The 16,753-nt window shown below is 43.9% G+C and overlaps 1 protein-coding gene across 2 annotated transcripts in view; it reads right to left on the bottom strand.

Moving 5' to 3' along the window:
* Positions 1-983: 983 nt before the first annotated feature.
* Positions 984-16,753, bottom strand: part of cdh13 (cadherin 13, H-cadherin (heart)) — a 433,392-nt gene continuing 417,622 nt past the window's right edge. For both annotated transcript variants that reach the window (XM_020056601.2, XM_010894024.3), the window contains 2 exons: positions 15,210-15,428; positions 984-2,141 (listed from right to left, as the gene is read on the bottom strand). In XM_020056601.2, coding sequence (XP_019912160.1) covers positions 2,134-2,141; positions 15,210-15,428 — 227 coding nt within the window. In that variant the 3' untranslated portion in view covers positions 984-2,133. The remainder of the gene's footprint in view (positions 2,142-15,209; positions 15,429-16,753) is intronic.

Genomic DNA, 16,753 nt, shown 5'->3' with positions numbered 1-16,753 from the left:
AGCCCTAACTCGAAAAATACCTCACGTCTTGTCTCCACACGGAGCGTGAAAGCCAGACAAAGGGAGAAAAACACACAAAGAGAGCGAGAGAGAGAAAAAGAGAAAGCGAGAGTGAAAGGCAGCTGATCTGAGTTTTTACACCCCGAAATTAAGTGGCTTTTATGTACCCGTCTCCAACCAAGCGAGACCGATGTGGACTGTGTTTGGTGTGGGAATCCATCACTGTCTGAACGTCTCCCATCTGGAGGTGAACACTCCCTGGCTGAGCAGCGGAGCCCTGCGCATCCGGGGGTGTCCTCCCCACATCAGGGACAACACAGACACTCGACGTGCCCAGATATACACTCAGAAGCCTGGCGATTAGGTCCTCCCATCTAGCATCGGGTCACCTCCCCCATTTGCCTCCAGTACAGCCTGAGTTTTTCAGGGCTTGGATTCGACAAGGTGTTGGAAACGGAGCTCTGGCATCACGCAGTTGAAGCAGATTGGATAGTTGTACATTTGGATTTCTGGTCACCAGGTGTATTACATTTAAGGCCTGATTGACTGACAGACTTACACAAGGCTGTAGAATGACGCTGACCATTCATCAGAACAAGAGCTTATTCCATAGTTAACATGCAAAGAAACAGTGTAAAACAAGTCTACGTTATGGCTGAGCGGACAGTAACATCTAGAGCAACTAACAGCAATCACACGTCATATTGTCTGAGAAAATGTAATAGAGATACATTGAAACGTTGTTATTTCTGTCGTGTTTTGGAATGTGTTTGCTGACTATATTAGTTGTCATTAAATCCCACTCACACACATTCAGGGCTGTGCTACCAATGTGTGCTCGCACCCCGCCCCCCCACAGATATGTAAAATAGTTATTCCACGTATGGTATCCCTTCAGTCTCAGTGCTGCTGTTTTAACCAGACAGCAAACAGACCTACAAGCCCTGAATGCCATTGGCTCATACAAACAATACAAGTCAAAGTGATGGGAATTACAATAACAGCTTTATTAAATTAGTGCAAAAGACAGACATAACTCATTCAAAATGTCATTTTTTCTTTGCTTTATCGTGACTCATGGGGTCTTCCACACAAACCCACACTCACTATATTTTTTATGAGCGCAACAAAAAACTAACCCCCAATTCAGTAGCCTTACTTTATCACTGTGTGACTCGGAGGGGAGGCGGTTGTAGTGGCAGACAAACAGATTCATGAAACACAAGGCAGACATTGCCAATCTGCAAAGCAATTTGTGACTCCAGATTAAAACTAATCACAGATTTTCAAAAAACTGGAGATTTTACATAAAAAATAGGAAACACATCAATAGCATTAGAAATAGTGCCTAAATTCCACAAAAAGTGTTCTCATTTTTGTGGGGGTAATTGAAGAGCCTGCAGTCCAAGTACATAAGTTAATTAATATATTTGTACAATGGTAAAAAATAAAATATATATATAGTGTACTTTTTTTTTTTTAAAGTTTCACACCGTTACTATAAAGATATGTTTTTATCACTCCATGACATCTAATGCAATAGAAACAAAACGAATCAAAAACGACTCCAGAAACTTCTGAGTTGAGAAGGCTTATGGCTACCACCTTGCCCTAAGAGATCACGACCACTGCAGACAAAAACAGGCTTTTTTCTCTCATTACAGTAGGAAACAAGATCAAATACACTCGTCGGTGACGAGAAATAAAGTAATACATCAAAAACTCTACACTTCTTCCTATCCAGTATCCAGTACCTCAGACTATGCAGTGTTTCCTTGCCCAGCCAGATTCCATTCAGGCGGTGGTGTCTGTGACAAAATAGTCCACAGAAATGGAGGGAAGTGGGGGGGAGGGCAAGGGAGAAGACCAAGGGTGTGGCCGGACAACTGTTCAGGTGAGGAATGGAGCTGGGGGCATTAATGGAACAAGAGAGGAGGGGGGTAGAGGAGAGGTAACTAAAACCTGGTGAGGAGTTGGGAGCGGGGTTATAACATAGGACTGTTCTGTTTGTGATTGTTTGCTAGGTGTTGTTTTCATGTTGAGAGGTCTTCTCTCCTTAGGCTTGGTCGCATTGGGGAGATACGTTGTTTCTCTTCAGTGTTGCGAGAAGAGTACAGTAGATTACCGCACAATTTACAGTCCTGGTTTGGAAAAGAGAGAGGAAAAGAAGTAGAGCGAGAGAGAAGGAGGAAGAGAAGCAGATAGTCAAGGGCATCTTCAAAACGGAGCACATGCAATCAATTACACAGAAAAGGTGAGAGTTCCATTTGTACATTAAAGATTCACAATAGAGGACAGGGAAGGTAGAAAAAAAATACCCCTTATACAAATTCAGAAACAGAAATAATATTGAAAAAGACAATTATTGATCTGTTAGCTGGATATGTCAAAACCTGGAAACATCTGAATGACATCTCCTTTGAGAAACCCTGGTGAATGGATGTATTCCAGTATTTCTAGTAAAATGATTTTGTATCACTCACGTCCCAAAACCAGCACAGGTACCACAGAATGACATTCCAGTGTATTGTAGTCAGATGCCAGTACATGTTATTTATGAAGAGTAAAAGTGAAGTTATATATAGCTTATAGTCAAAAATCTGACATGATCTTGTTAAACAGACAGTGAATAGATACAGTTAGTGCTGCTATCACAAATCCTTCCTTACACAGACACAGAAACACAATATGAAATGAGACGTTATCGATTTCTGCTGTCGGTTTACCCCCGTGCCTCCCTTTCTGGTCTCCATTCCTCTGTTTGGTCAATGTGGACTCCATTTCTCTTCTACGCTCTTCCTCTGTTCACCCCCCACCCCCAATCCGTCTCCATTACGACTCGTAGACGGAGAGTGAGCGTGGTTGTCAGTCTGAACAGTGAGGCCAGACACCCAGGGACCTGAGACTGGGCTGAGTTCACTGCTCCATGTAGGAGGGTTTCATGCTAGTGGATACAGGCTCTGTATACAGTATGCTACAGAGCAACTGTGTGACTATCAATAAAGACTTAAGTTTTATTTGATTTCTGTCTTCATTCCCTTTTCTCGCGCCTCCACCACATCCTCAAAATAAGTTTAGGGAATAGTTTAAAGACATGCAAACTGAAATTCCGCGAGACATTCAGAAAATAATTGGCCCGCGGACTCTCAGAAATGCAGGAGCCGTGGAAGTGTGTTTGATTTGATGGAGGGATATCTAATGACAGTAACTGTAGATTGGTTTGTTCTCGTAGTTGTTTTCTTCCACTGGCCACGTCTTCTGTTGGGTCGACTCTGGAATGAAAATATAAGATGAACAAGACTCTGAAGGCTAAGTGCCTTCACTCTGCTCTAGATGTGTGTTTTGCAAATGTAATGAGACTCTGGGAACCTTTATTCACGCGTGCAGTGCTGTTCTTCCCCCTCTGGCTAAAGAAGCATGAAAACACACAGCTACATCAATTCACCTCAGCTCTCACACTGAGTCAATAAGTCAGGCAAAGAGTGGATAAGAGAGACCCTTACCCCCACCCCAGCTGAATGACAATGGAAAAGGAAAAGATACCAGCAGACCTGCTGCACTAGAAAGGGAAGGGTACCTGGAGGCCATAAAGGCAAGAGAAAGAGGAAGGGAGGGACGAAGAGAAGGGAAAAGAGAGCTGGGAAAGAGTAAGGGAGGGGAAGCTAGGCTAGAGGAAGAGTCAGTGTGAGGAGTAGAGGGAGAGAGGGGGCTGTTTGATCTAATCACAATCCTCTTAATTGGCTGAAAGTGCTTCTGGCAGCAGTCAGCTAGAATTGGGGTAACATTATAACTCACACAAGCAGTGCCATGGAAAACTCCCATCCAGCAGAAATCCCATCCTCCCTGCCTGCTTGCTGATCTACCCTCCTTTTCTTCCATCTATCTTCATCTTATTCTAAATGTCAATATGTCAGGAGAAAAGTCTCACAGCATATGGTGAGCCATATCCAATATCTCCTCCATTTCTGAAAGAAGTGCAAAGTGCCAAGTTTGCCTCTTGACAGTCTAATCATACAACAGCAACACTCCCTGTCACTCTGCACTCCCCACGATGGCTTTAAAGAGGACTTCTGACAAAACTACAGCCAACTCAAATAAAGCGTTTCCTTTTTTTAGCATAAAAAAACAACGCTGTTTAAATTATTCTTTGCAACCGTGACATCTCTCTGTGTCAAGTGGTATCTCCTAGTGGAACAGGCGTGACTGGACTAGATGGGTGCCAGTATTAACAAGGACATCGGAGAACAATGTTTTCAGACTTTTTAATTGGAGGGAAATGTTTATCAAGCCAGGTAATATCATACCTGTTAAATCAAAACAAAGGGATTCAATGACGAATGAGAAATATTACAAAGAGGAAGTGAATCACAATTATCCTTCCCCCAAATAACCTGCTCATGTAATTGAGTGGATTAAAGCAGGGAAAGTGTCTGTCTCGGGGGATCTACAGTGAAGGAATTGTTTGTGTGTGTGAGCAGAGGGGGCATGTAGGTTGTAAGACTGCCTTACTCCCCTATTTGTGGATTAATTTAGCTTTTTCTGAGATTTGATAGCAGCTCTTTTATCGGATCTCTAGAAACTCACAGAATTCACCTCTCACCTCGAGGACAAACAGTAACAACAACCCACTCACACAGTGAACACACACCAAATATTCCCCAAAGCGCCTCATCAACAGTTTAGCCTTTTACTGACTGCTGAATGATAGTATCACAGCGAATGTGTGCAACATGACACTGTAGCTAGTGACGTTACACAGACCAGGCGGCATCTCTGTCAGTGGACCCAGATGTGGCGTCTGAGTGGGCCGGCTGAGCTGGCTGGGCCGTCGATTCTGCATAGCGGATATTGCAGGAGGGCGACTGAGCTTTGAGATAGCCCAGCGGGAGCGGAAGAGGAAATGTCAACTTGTTTAATTGTGCAGCTGCTCATTCACCCGTGCCTTTCACTTTATCACCCATGTTTCCCTCACAAGCTCATGCAGAAAAAAACCTATTCATCTCAAAAGGCCACTGGTGCTATGTATACATGTATACACTTATATACACACAAAAAAGAAAAAAAGAATGTGTCCATTAAAATTAACATCAAATTGTTAACATTGTTAATGTTGCAAATGATTATTGTCAATCAATCAATCAGATTTATTTATAAAGCCCTTTTTACAACAGCAGTTGTCACAAAGTGCTTTACAGAGACACCCGGGCTTAAACCCCAAGGAGCAAACAACAGTAGAGTTGAATTTTGTAGCTGAATACATTAGATTTTCATAGGAATATCTACATAGGCTTACAGAGGCCCACTATCAGCAGTCAACAATCCTGTGTTCCAATGGCACATTGTGTTTGCTAATCCAAGTATATAAGTTAAAACAACAAATTGATCTTTAGGAAAAGCTTTTGATGTTAGCACAGGTGAAAAGAAGCAGTTGAGTATCTGGAGCATCAGCAGCTGTGGGTTCGGTAACATGCTCAAAATGGGCAAAGAAAAATATAACATTCTTCTGAAACTTATCAGTCTATTCTTTTTCTGAGGAATGAAAAATATTCCATGCAAAAAACTGAAGATCTTGTGTTCAACGAACAGCGCAAACTGGCTCTAACCGGAATAGAAAGAGGAGTGGGAGGTCCCGGTGCACAACTGGGTAAGAGGGCAAATACATTAGAGTGTCTAGTTTGACAAACAGAAGCCAGTCACAAGTCCTCAACTGGCAGCTTCATTAAATAGAACCCGCAAAACACCAGTCTCAACATCAACAGTGAAGAGGTAACTCTGGGAGGCTGGCCTTCAAGGCAGAGTTGCAAAGAAAATGCCATATCTCAGACTGGCCAATAAAAGGAAAATATTAAGATTAAGAACACAGACACAGGAAAATGGAAGATTTGAAAAAGGTGATATGGACAGACGGATCTAAGTTTGAGGTGTTTGGATGCTTTGGTGATGGTAAAGTGGGAGATACGTACAGGGTGAAAGAAGGAAGGCTATCACTCAATTTTGCAATGCCATACCATATATTGTGGAACCGCTTGATTTGAGCCAATTTCTCCCTGCAACAGGATAACCTGCGTTTCTACCACAGGAGCCGGAGTCTGGAACCAGGGACCAGGGACTATATTTTACCCCCAAAACAGTCCCTGTTCGTGGAGTAGTACTTTCCCAAAGGAAGAGACCTAGAGAGGAACCAGGCTTAGAGGGGTGACCAGTCCTCTTCTGGTTGTACCGGGTGAACATTTTAAGAGTACAAGTGGTAATAATAAAAAAATGCATGTGGGCTGAGTCCAGAGTCTGTTAAACCTAATCCTAGGTCAGAAGTATGACCAGAAGGACAAGGACAGGGATAACTCGGTGGAGGGACGGGGAGTCAGCAGAGTGGCCGCTGAAACCATCAGGTATTGTCTTGATCTGCAACACAACCAGGAGGACTGGTTGGACAGGGACAGCAACAAGTCTTTCATGCCTGGTATTCTGGGGTTATGGGCCAAGACCTCATGTCCTCCTAAGTTTGAACTGGGCAGGAGACAAGGAAAATGTTGAAAGCACATTCCTTAGATTAACAAGGATTTACAATGGAGAAGGAGAACTGACGGCACTCCCCCGGCACAATAATATAGCACCATAAGACCTTGGAGCTAAGACCAGGGGGTCCAGTGACACTTTGGCCCTATCCGGGGAGGACAGGGCCCAACAGGCTGGAAATCAATCCACCCACATTGCCAAGCATCAACCAAACGGACACCCAACAACTGCAACCCCCCTGAAATGAGGGCAGAGTATTGCCAGCATAGTTCAACCCAATTGCATGAAGGGCGCAACAGAAAGACAACTACAAGCCAGAGACTCTGCCCCCGAATGGCATTGGAGGGAGGGCATCCCAGTGGCAATGAGAGCCCACCTGGCAAGACAGCAAGGGTGGACAGTATCAAGCCTTTCTGGTCACCTTCACACCCCTGGACCAGACTGCACTTAATCATAGACCCTGCTGAAGAGATGAGTCTAGCAGACACAAGTTTGCACCGAGTCTACACATCGAACCCTAGTTGGCAGGTCATTCCACAGTAGTGGAGCTCTATGAGAGAAAGCCATGCCTGCGGCTGTTTGTTTAGAAATTCTTCGTTACACAGTTTTATAATGAATATCATTTAATAAATGCATTATTTTGTGGTAACCATAAAAGGTACGACCTTGGTCGGAAATTAATATCCTAGCTATATATTTACATATATTCTGGGGTGCATAATCGGTTGCATGGTAATGTCAATCATTCAACTAATGTTGTAAGGATAGTGTTTCAAGTGTGTTTTTGTTTTTAATAGTTAACCCTTAGGGTTTTTTCCTTAGTCTGAACATGCATACATTTAAACTATTCCAGAAGCCAATATCAATCCTACACATTTATACAATATGTGTGACATCTACTCCTGTCTCCAACTATTCAGTATTTGTGGAAAATAATTTTGTTTTACGCTAACGTGAAATTAAAAAAGCTACCAACTCTGCCGAGCATGATTACCCAGATATTGCCCTCTGAAGAATTTCTAGATTTGGTGCAAGTAGTTAAATGCTCATTCAACATTTCCTTGGAGCTCATAATTTAATTTTAACTCCATACTAATTTCAGCACATGATTTGTTGCCAAACCGTATTGTTTCTGTTGTATTTAGAGGTGTGATACAAAAGCTGGGTGGATAATTTAAGTGATCAGGGAGTTTATTCTGCACTTGTTTCTCATGTGTAGCAGACAGACAACATCTTTAATTCAGCAACCTAAAATGCATTTGATAAACTCCAAATTGATGAGAACCAGCATGAATTATCCATTCACATTAACACCACCGATGATGAAGTCCAGGCCTTATTGCGCGTTTATGCTGAGGACCAAAATCCTCGTTCTTCTTTGGACTTCATCATCAATGCTCCGTATGATGAAGTCCGAATGGCGCTCCGTAATGATAAGGTACACATGAAAATTTTAATAAGCTGAACATTATTCACACCGGGAAACAGTCCCGGGAGAAGCTTCAAAAATGTTTTGCACATTTGTATTTTGCACCTACATTTATGGAGATAAATAAATAGTTGTGTAACCAAATAATTAGTGGCTGTTTGCGTGAATCTGAAAACAGAACTCCCACACTGTCTCGCTTACTGGTGAAATATTTGTTAAAACACAACAGAAGAACAAAATGTTTTAATGCACGTTGGCGTGAATCCGTCTCAATCTCAACCCTCTTGAGGTTTTGTGGAAGCAGAATGACCTGATGGTACGTAAGAAGTGTCCATCACGCCAATCCAACAGGTGGGAGGTGCTTCAGGAAGATGGGGTGAAATCTCTTCAGATTACCTCAACAAATTGACAACTAGAATGCCAAAGGTCTGCAAGGCTGTAACTGCTACAAATGGAGGATTATTTGACAAAAGCAAAATGTGAAGGACACAATTATTATTTCAATTAAAATGTTTAATATTATCATTATTTCTAACCTTGTAAATGACTATATTTCCTTTAACTATATTAATGTCCCTCCTGATCCATCCCAAGCAAACACAGCTGAATAAAAGAACACTTAAAGGTCATGATTTGGTGATTATCTCAAGTTAAGTATTTCAGCTGGGGCAGACACCAATCATGCAGGCCTTAGAGGAATGGAGTTGTTCATGTGATGACATTTGTTTCAAAAAAATGAAGGACCACCCCGCTGTACGCGGCAGATCATTGACACGGTCAGGTAGGCCTGCTTTCCCTTTGCTGTCTACACAACACACACGTGCACTCCAGACTCATGCCCGTGTTGCAGGAAACACCAATCACTGCATTCCTTGCATTAATTGTGAGTTGTCAAATTTAACTTGGTTGTTCAATTTAAATAATTCCCTGAAGTTAACTACTCTAGCCACAAACGTCTGTGAGCTGCTGTCAGTCATCTGTTTTCCTTTCACTCATCGCCTGATCTCCTTGCTCAAACTCGAGTGTGTGCGTGCTGACAGGACAGTGGCTACCATTACCCTCTCCCACTCCCCCACAATCAGGCCCGGCCACTCCCCCTCCATCAGGCCCAACTGTCATTTCGCCTTCGGAGTCTGGCGCCTCCCTGCTGAGGATTTCGGAGGTGTTCGCATTCAAGCAATGCGTGTCAGGGGCTTACATGGCAACAGCGTGTACCATCCAGGCCATTTGATCCACAACACAAAGACCTACAGAACACACGGGTGATACAGAAGCTGCACACACCTCGACATGAGAACATGAGACCTGTCCTCCACGCTCTGTTGTCAGAGGTACAGTAGCACAATCAGGGGTTTAGGCTCTCATGAATTCCAGGTCCTGCTACAGTCCGATCACTGCGGAGGCCCACACATCGACAAGGACCGGTAAGCTACAGGATTCAGCTGGGGATTTAACCACCGTAAGCGGAGGTCTAAACAGAAGAATATGTGAGCACGCTCCCCACCGGCTGTTTCCCAGAGGCTCACATACATTATTTAAGGGTCTACAGAAGTGAACTCGGCAGAGTTCTTTATCCTTGGAAGGTAGGACAGAGTAGCGGGGCGCATGTGGATATGGATTTTTCTGTGGCGCTGGGCCGGGGCAGAGATACAGTCACTTTGGAGCCTGCCACCCGTGAAGGAGATTGATGGAGAGTGCAGTCCTCTTTGGCGGCAGCGAGAACCACCGCCCACGCAGAGTTTAAAAGCCTTCCTTCCTAAAGTACACGCAGCCTGCTGCAGAAGGCCTGTGGGGAGACGCAGTGTAAATGTCGATCGGGCAGAAAGTACATATGTGTGAATGTTTTCTGAAAGTGTGTCGTTACCGAGCGTGTCTATGTGGAGATAAGCAGCGGGGGATGGGGGGGGGCAACTGGGTGTGTTTGTGTGTGCTTGTGTGTCGTGTCGGAGGGGGGAACAGACTATTTAATCCCCTAACACCTTTCTTCCCTTCGCCTGGTCCGTGACTCGCCTTGAGCTCCTAAATTTTTTTTTGTTGCACTATCATTCCGCTGAGAGTTCAGAGTTCAGCGGGATGACAAGGGAATTGAAATCACAGTCTCTCCGTTGTCCCTCCTCACACTATCTGGCCCTGTGACGGAATGATCATTCTCCTCTATCAGTCCCTGAGCACCGGGGCCTGGGTCTGGCTGATGTGCCCTGACAGGAGTCATCTCTCTGTGTGTATCACTGTACTGCCTCTGATATGGAGGGGACCTCCATGGCCCAGCTCTCTACTCGGAGACGCTCTCACTGGAGACACACAGACAAAGATGACCTCTTTCCATATATCACTACCTGCTGGCGCGCTCTTAGCTGTTCGCCGCCCTAGGCGAGACAAAGAAACTGCTTCCCTCCTCCTGTCCCTGGAAAACTGAAAACAGTGAAACTTACAGAGTTGGCTTGCTGTCCAACTTTAAGAACACCCATCCAGATGGAAGACCAGCGTTTAAAACTTGTACTTGTGTGGCATTTATTTGGCCTGATTAGTGACTAATCGTTTTGGCTACTAACATCATAAATATCTGCCGTCACAGATAATGGGTAAGAGACCTTTTACATATCAGTGGGTGGAACATGAGCGATGTCATGTGGAAGCATGTCTTGGTCAGCTGTCAATCTGCTGCCCCTGTGCGGGCATCTAATCCTGCCTAATGAGCAGACTGGGCAGACACAGCTCAGTAATATGCTGCAGTTTCTCCTGTTTGGGCTGTTCAGCAACTCCACGGAACACACCTGGTTCAGCTTAGGTTTCTATCAATGAAAGGACATTCCTTAAGTCTTTCCTGGGGTACATGGTTGGCTAATGAATCCCGGAGTCATTCAGGACAGCGCCACGTGTCACCTGAAGGCAAATGTCTATGGGAGAAGGAGCATTCCAGCCAGGGCAGGGCACGCTGCCCAATGAACAATCCTCGTGCACATACACGCACTGGCTGTTTCCACACTGACCACTGGAACAGCAACAAAGCACGGCTCATCTAACACACAGACTCCATGGAGACAGAGGCACAGAAAGAGGGAGGAGGGGACCGAGGAAGAGAGGGAGAGAGAGCGACGCCGGGAGAGAGAAAGGGTGAGGGGTGGAGACAGGTGCAGAGAAACGGTACTCACCCAAAGGAAGTGTGATGGATGGAGGAAGGGGGGGAGTCAAAGATACGTCGAGAAAATGAGATGAGGAAACTAGATAGTGACTGTAAATCAGGGATCACTGGAGATTGAGAGACAGCGAAGGAGAAAAACAGAGAAAAGGGCATTAGAGCAAAGAGAAAGAGATAGATAGCGATGGAGAGGGAGATATAGAGGGTTTCATTGGCTTGGTGGTATGTGCTGGCCTGCAGGCGTGTTTGGCTCAACATACTCAATGGCTCCATTGTGCGTTGAATTACAGATGGGTCTTTCCTCCTTTGCAACCCCTTCCCTCGGTTCCCTGTCTCCCATCGCGCCGAACACTGCCGTGGGCACAGGGCTCCGTCGTAAAACAAGCCCAGACCCAATTCCCCCCAGAACACAGGACTGGCATCTATTTAAAAGTGGAAAGTTATTTTATTTCTGCAGCAGACTGGTTGGTCGAAGCGCACCACCATGCCTCCCATTGGAAGAGTAAATTATTCATGTTTCCACTAATGGTATAAACGAGATATACAGCAGGAGCACCCTACAGGAGTCCCTGAGAAGCTCCTGGCGGTAGCGGGGGACCCTGGATTAACGGCGGGGGAGACAGACACACCAACGCAAACGGAAGAGGCGCTGGGAACAGGCCCAAACGTCTGGCAAGACGACATAGCTTTAATGAGCGCATATTCTACCCAGGGCTGGTCGATATTAGCAGCAGCACCCGATTCATCACCCTCAACGACCACCGTCACCGTCCTCAAACAGCGCAGATCCCAATCGCCTGGTTAAAGGCAGAGAAACGTGAGGCCGGATAGTTGCTTTAGAGTGGCATTGTAACAGTTCAACAACATTACAGATGAGCTGTCTGTCACTACATATCACTCCTGGCTGAGAAACGGCCACTACTGCACATCTCTATGTGGCAGCAGGTTAGAGGTGTTTGGTATGCCTCCATTCCAGTGTTTCTGCACCACTTCAGTGCAGTGGCGGCACACTGCCACTGCATCTACGCTACCACGGAAAAACAATCTCACATTTTGGTTGAAGTGCGAGCGTGCAGTCCGGGAGTTGTTTTACTGCCGGCATTCACTTTACAGACATTTGGGGTTGCCAGGCAACCTAGGTTTGACGTGCAGAGCTCACAGGTTGTCCTGCCATGCTACTAGCCTTGAGAGCTCTACATACTGTAATGGAAAAACAAGAGTATTACTCTGCCCTAACGTTGCTGTCTGTTACTGAATGCCACAAGCGGTGTAAGCCTGATAAAAACGAATGAGTAGCAAAAGCAGCAGCCAATCTCATGTGCCACCGTAGCTGATGTTAGCCTATATTAAGGATGAGTTTGCTGCTGTATGTCTTCCAATAAAGGGGAGGAGGAGCAAGTTGTCAGACTAGCTATTACTATTTACAACCACGCACAGTGGCAGCAACACAATGTGCTCACTGTTGCCTCCCGGAGTAGAGCGTTCAATTATTAATCACCTGTGCAATGTCCTTTTTTCCTTGAAACTCTGCTTGTGAGAGTTTGTTGTATATTTCTATTGTGTTTTAACATACTAGGGGTTTTAGTTTAACTCCAACTTTTAGTAAAGGCATGAGGTAACTAGTATAGTCAGATAAGTGTGTGGTATTACGGGGGGCGGGGTAGTTTTCACCAACTCCATGCTAACCCCCTGACCTTAAAGGGTAGATAAAACATTTGTCTCATCTAGTATGTTCAACATTCATTTTAAATATATTTTAATATGTTTTCGGACATTAAGCATGTCCATGTATATATATTCACATTTACAATACCAGTCGAACACAATTAGTCATTCAAAGGTATTTCTTTATTTTGACTATTTTCCAGATTTTACATTAATAGTGAAGTCATCTAAACTATTACATAACACATGCAATCATGTGCTAACCAAAAAAGAGAAAGAGAAATTACCGCCCATCATTACTTTATGACTAAATGTCAGTCAATCAGGAAAATATTAAGAACTTTGAAAGTTTCTGCAAGTGTTGTTGCAAAATCCTTCAAGAACTATGATGAAACAGGCTCTCATGAGGACTGCCACAGGAAAGGAAGACCCAGCGTTACCTCTGCTGGAGAGGATAAGTTCATTAGAGTAACCAGCCTCAGAAATCAGCAATTAACTGAAACTCAGATCAAAACCCATATAAATAACAGACACATTTCAGCATCAACTGTTCAGATGAGACAGTTAACACCAGGCCTTCATGGTCAAATTGCTGCAAAAAACACTACTGAATAAAAAAATACTGATTTGGGCCAAGACATATGGAAAATGGACATTAGACCAGTGGAAATTGGTCCTATATTCTGTTTATTCCAAATATGAGATTTTTGGTTCCAACCGCTGTGTCTTAGTGAGAGGCAGAGTGGGTAAATGGATGATCTCCTCTTGTGTGGTTCCCACCGTGAAGCATGGAGGAGGAGGTGTGAGGGTGCTTTGCTGGTGACACTGTCAGTGATTTATTTAGAATTCAAAGCACACTCAACCAGCATGGCTACCATAGCATTCTGCAGCGATACGCCATGCCATCTGGTTTCTGCTTAGTGGAACTATCATTTGTTTTTCAACATGACAATGATGCAAAAAACACTTCCAGGCTCTGTAAGTGCTATTTGACCAAGTAGGAGTGCTGCATCAGATAACCTGGCCTGCACAACCGCCCAACCTCAACCCATTTCAGATTTGGCGATGAGTTGGACCGCAGAAGGAAGCTGTCAACAAATGCTTAGTATATGTGGGAACTCCTTCAAGACATTTGGAAAAGCATTCCAGGTGACTACCTGAAGCTGGTTGTGAGAATGCCAAGAGAGTTTAAAGCTGTCATCAAGGAAAAGGGTTGCCACTTTGAAGAATCTAAAATATAAATGTATTTTGATTTGTTCAATACTCCTTTTGGTTACTACATAATTCCATGTGTTATTTCATAGTTTTGATGTCTTCACTATTAATGTACAATGTGGAAAAGAGTAAAAATAAAGAAATACTCTTGAATGACTAGGTGTGTCCAAACTTTTAACTGGTACTGTTTATTATGACAGGTTTGTAGTATTTTTCTAAATGAGTAATTGAATCTGACTTAATGTATAGAATGAATTAACTTATAGTGTTCACATAACTGTCATAAGCTAGCTCACATCCAATCTGTAACTCTATATCAGAAACCTGCATTCATTTTCAGACATGGAACTTAATTCCTGTCCAAAACAGAAATGGTTGTTTATGTAAAAATAGGGACACTAATGCACTCTGGTGGGTGCCTATAAAAATGACGGTTGTCATCTCAATTAGTTTTATTTTGGGATCAGTAGTTGAAATCACAAAGTAGGACTACAGCCAGTATACTCACCAAGTAGAGACAGTAGTGCTACAGTCAGTATACTCACCAAGTAGAGACAGTAGTGCTAGTCAGTACACTCACCAAGTAGAGACAGTAGGACTACAGCCAGTATACTCACCAAGTAGAGACAGTAGGACTACAGCCAGTATACTCACCAAGTAGAGACAGTAGGACTACAGCCAGGAAACTCACCAAGTAGAGACAGTAGTGCTAGTCAGTATACTCACCAAGTAGAGACAGTAGGACTACAGCCAGTATACTCACCAAGTAGAGACAGTAGTGCTACAGCCAGTATACTCACCAAGTAGAGACAGTAGGACTACAGCCAGTAAACTCACCAAGTAGAGACAGTAGGACTACAGCCAGTAAACTCACCAAGTAGAGACAGTAGGACTACAGCCAGTAAACTCACCAAGTATAGACAGTAGGACTACAGCCAGGAAACTCACCAAGTAGAGACAGTAGGACTACAGCCAGTAAACTCACCAAGTAGAGACAGTAGTGCTACAGCCAGTAAACTCACCAAGTAGAGACAGTAGGACTACAGCCAGTAAACTCACCAAGTAGAGACAGTAGGACTACAGCCAGGAAACTCACCAAGTAGAGACAGTAGGACTACAGCCAGTAAACTCACCAAGTAGAGACAGTAGTGCTACAGCCAGTAAACTCACCAAGTAGAGACAGTAGGACTACAGCCAGTAAACTCACCAAGTATAGACAGTAGGGGCTACAGCCAGTATACTCACCAAGTAGAGACAGTAGTGCTACAGCCAGCAGCATCATCAGGTTGGAGCATAGAGAGCTAGCACCATTGCAGTCCATTCTGTTCTTCTTACAGGTGCACACCTGGACCTTGATCTCTGTGCTGTTGGAGAGCGGAGGCATGCCGGAGTCGGTCACGACCAGGGGAAGCTGGTAGTTGGCCCTCTTCATACTCTGTAGGAGCATGATCTGGGCATGCGTGTCTGAAACGGAGACAAGGAGGTTCATTATCATTACGGTTCTCTGCATACGTGCCTGAGGCCCATGCAAACATGACAATTACTAAAGCTACAGACAATTGAACAGAGGAGAATAAACAGCACACACCAGAGAACGGGTCAATCCAATTAATTCAAATGTCTTATATCTATTTTCTAGGTTAACAGAAAAGTTGGAAATGTTTAATTGTTTTATTTAAGAGTTTTCATAGATTTCCATTTAAAATGTAATTTGCACACACACACACACACATTTTAGGAATGTCTATACTTATGATTATTACTATTCCAAATACTCTCTTTCCGAACCCCTAAACCCAAATCCTAACCTTAACCCAATCCCCAAAAACCTAACCTTAACCCAATCCACAGAAACCTAACCTTAACCCAACCCACAAAAACCTAACTTTAACCCAATCCACAAAAACCTAACCCCTACCCCCAAAAACATAACCTAAACTCAAACCCCAAAAACCTAACCCCAACTCCTGACCCCAACCACCAACTTCTGGTGTAACAACCTGGCTTCTGTAGAGTACACTGGCATATAATTGGTCTCATGCCCTTGTTGATTGATGAAAAATAAATATAAATAAACACTTTTCTCACTGTTCTGCATCCACAATCCGCTATAGCCTCTAGTTCTACAATGCATTGGCTGAGCTGACCCAAAGAAAACACTGGCATAAAAGCAATAGGCCCCTTAAGCAGCTCTGACTGGCAGCACTTTAGAGAAACTAGGAACTGTGCACTTAGTCAATTAGGACAGAAAAGGCTGGCTTTTACCAACAAAATGTTCTAGCCTGTGGCTATAACCCAAAAATGACAATAAAATCCCCCCAAAAAAGCCATGTTTCAGCTGCCTATAGCACTAAAATCTGAGAACCTTGTCACCTCTGACAAAGACAGAATGGTTGAGAGCTTCAGTAATCACTTTGTTAGGGGTGGCCACGCATTCAAATCTGCTATGCCTACTCGTACTGCCTGCACTACTGCTCTTGTTCCCGGCATCTTTTTTCTCCAGAGCTCACCAGTTTCTTCTTTCATCCAGTTACGGTGATGAACCAAAAATCAAGACCTTTATAAATCTGATGGCTTCAGTGTTCTGGACCCATTTATTCGGAATCTGCCTGACTCTATCATACACTATCGTCTGACCATTCAACCTCTCACTCCAAACTTCTAAAATCCCCCAAGATCTGAAAGCTTTGGCTGTCATTTCTCTCTTCAAAGGGGCGACGTGCTAGACCCAAACTCTTACATGTTGATTTCTAGCCTGCCCTGTCTATATAAAGTGTTGCTGTCTGAAC

This window comes from Esox lucius, chromosome 19, assembly GCF_011004845.1.
Source record: "Esox lucius isolate fEsoLuc1 chromosome 19, fEsoLuc1.pri, whole genome shotgun sequence".
In the NCBI taxonomy this organism is placed as follows: Eukaryota; Metazoa; Chordata; class Actinopteri; order Esociformes; family Esocidae; genus Esox; species Esox lucius.
This window is presented reverse-complemented; position numbering and strand designations above follow the sequence as displayed.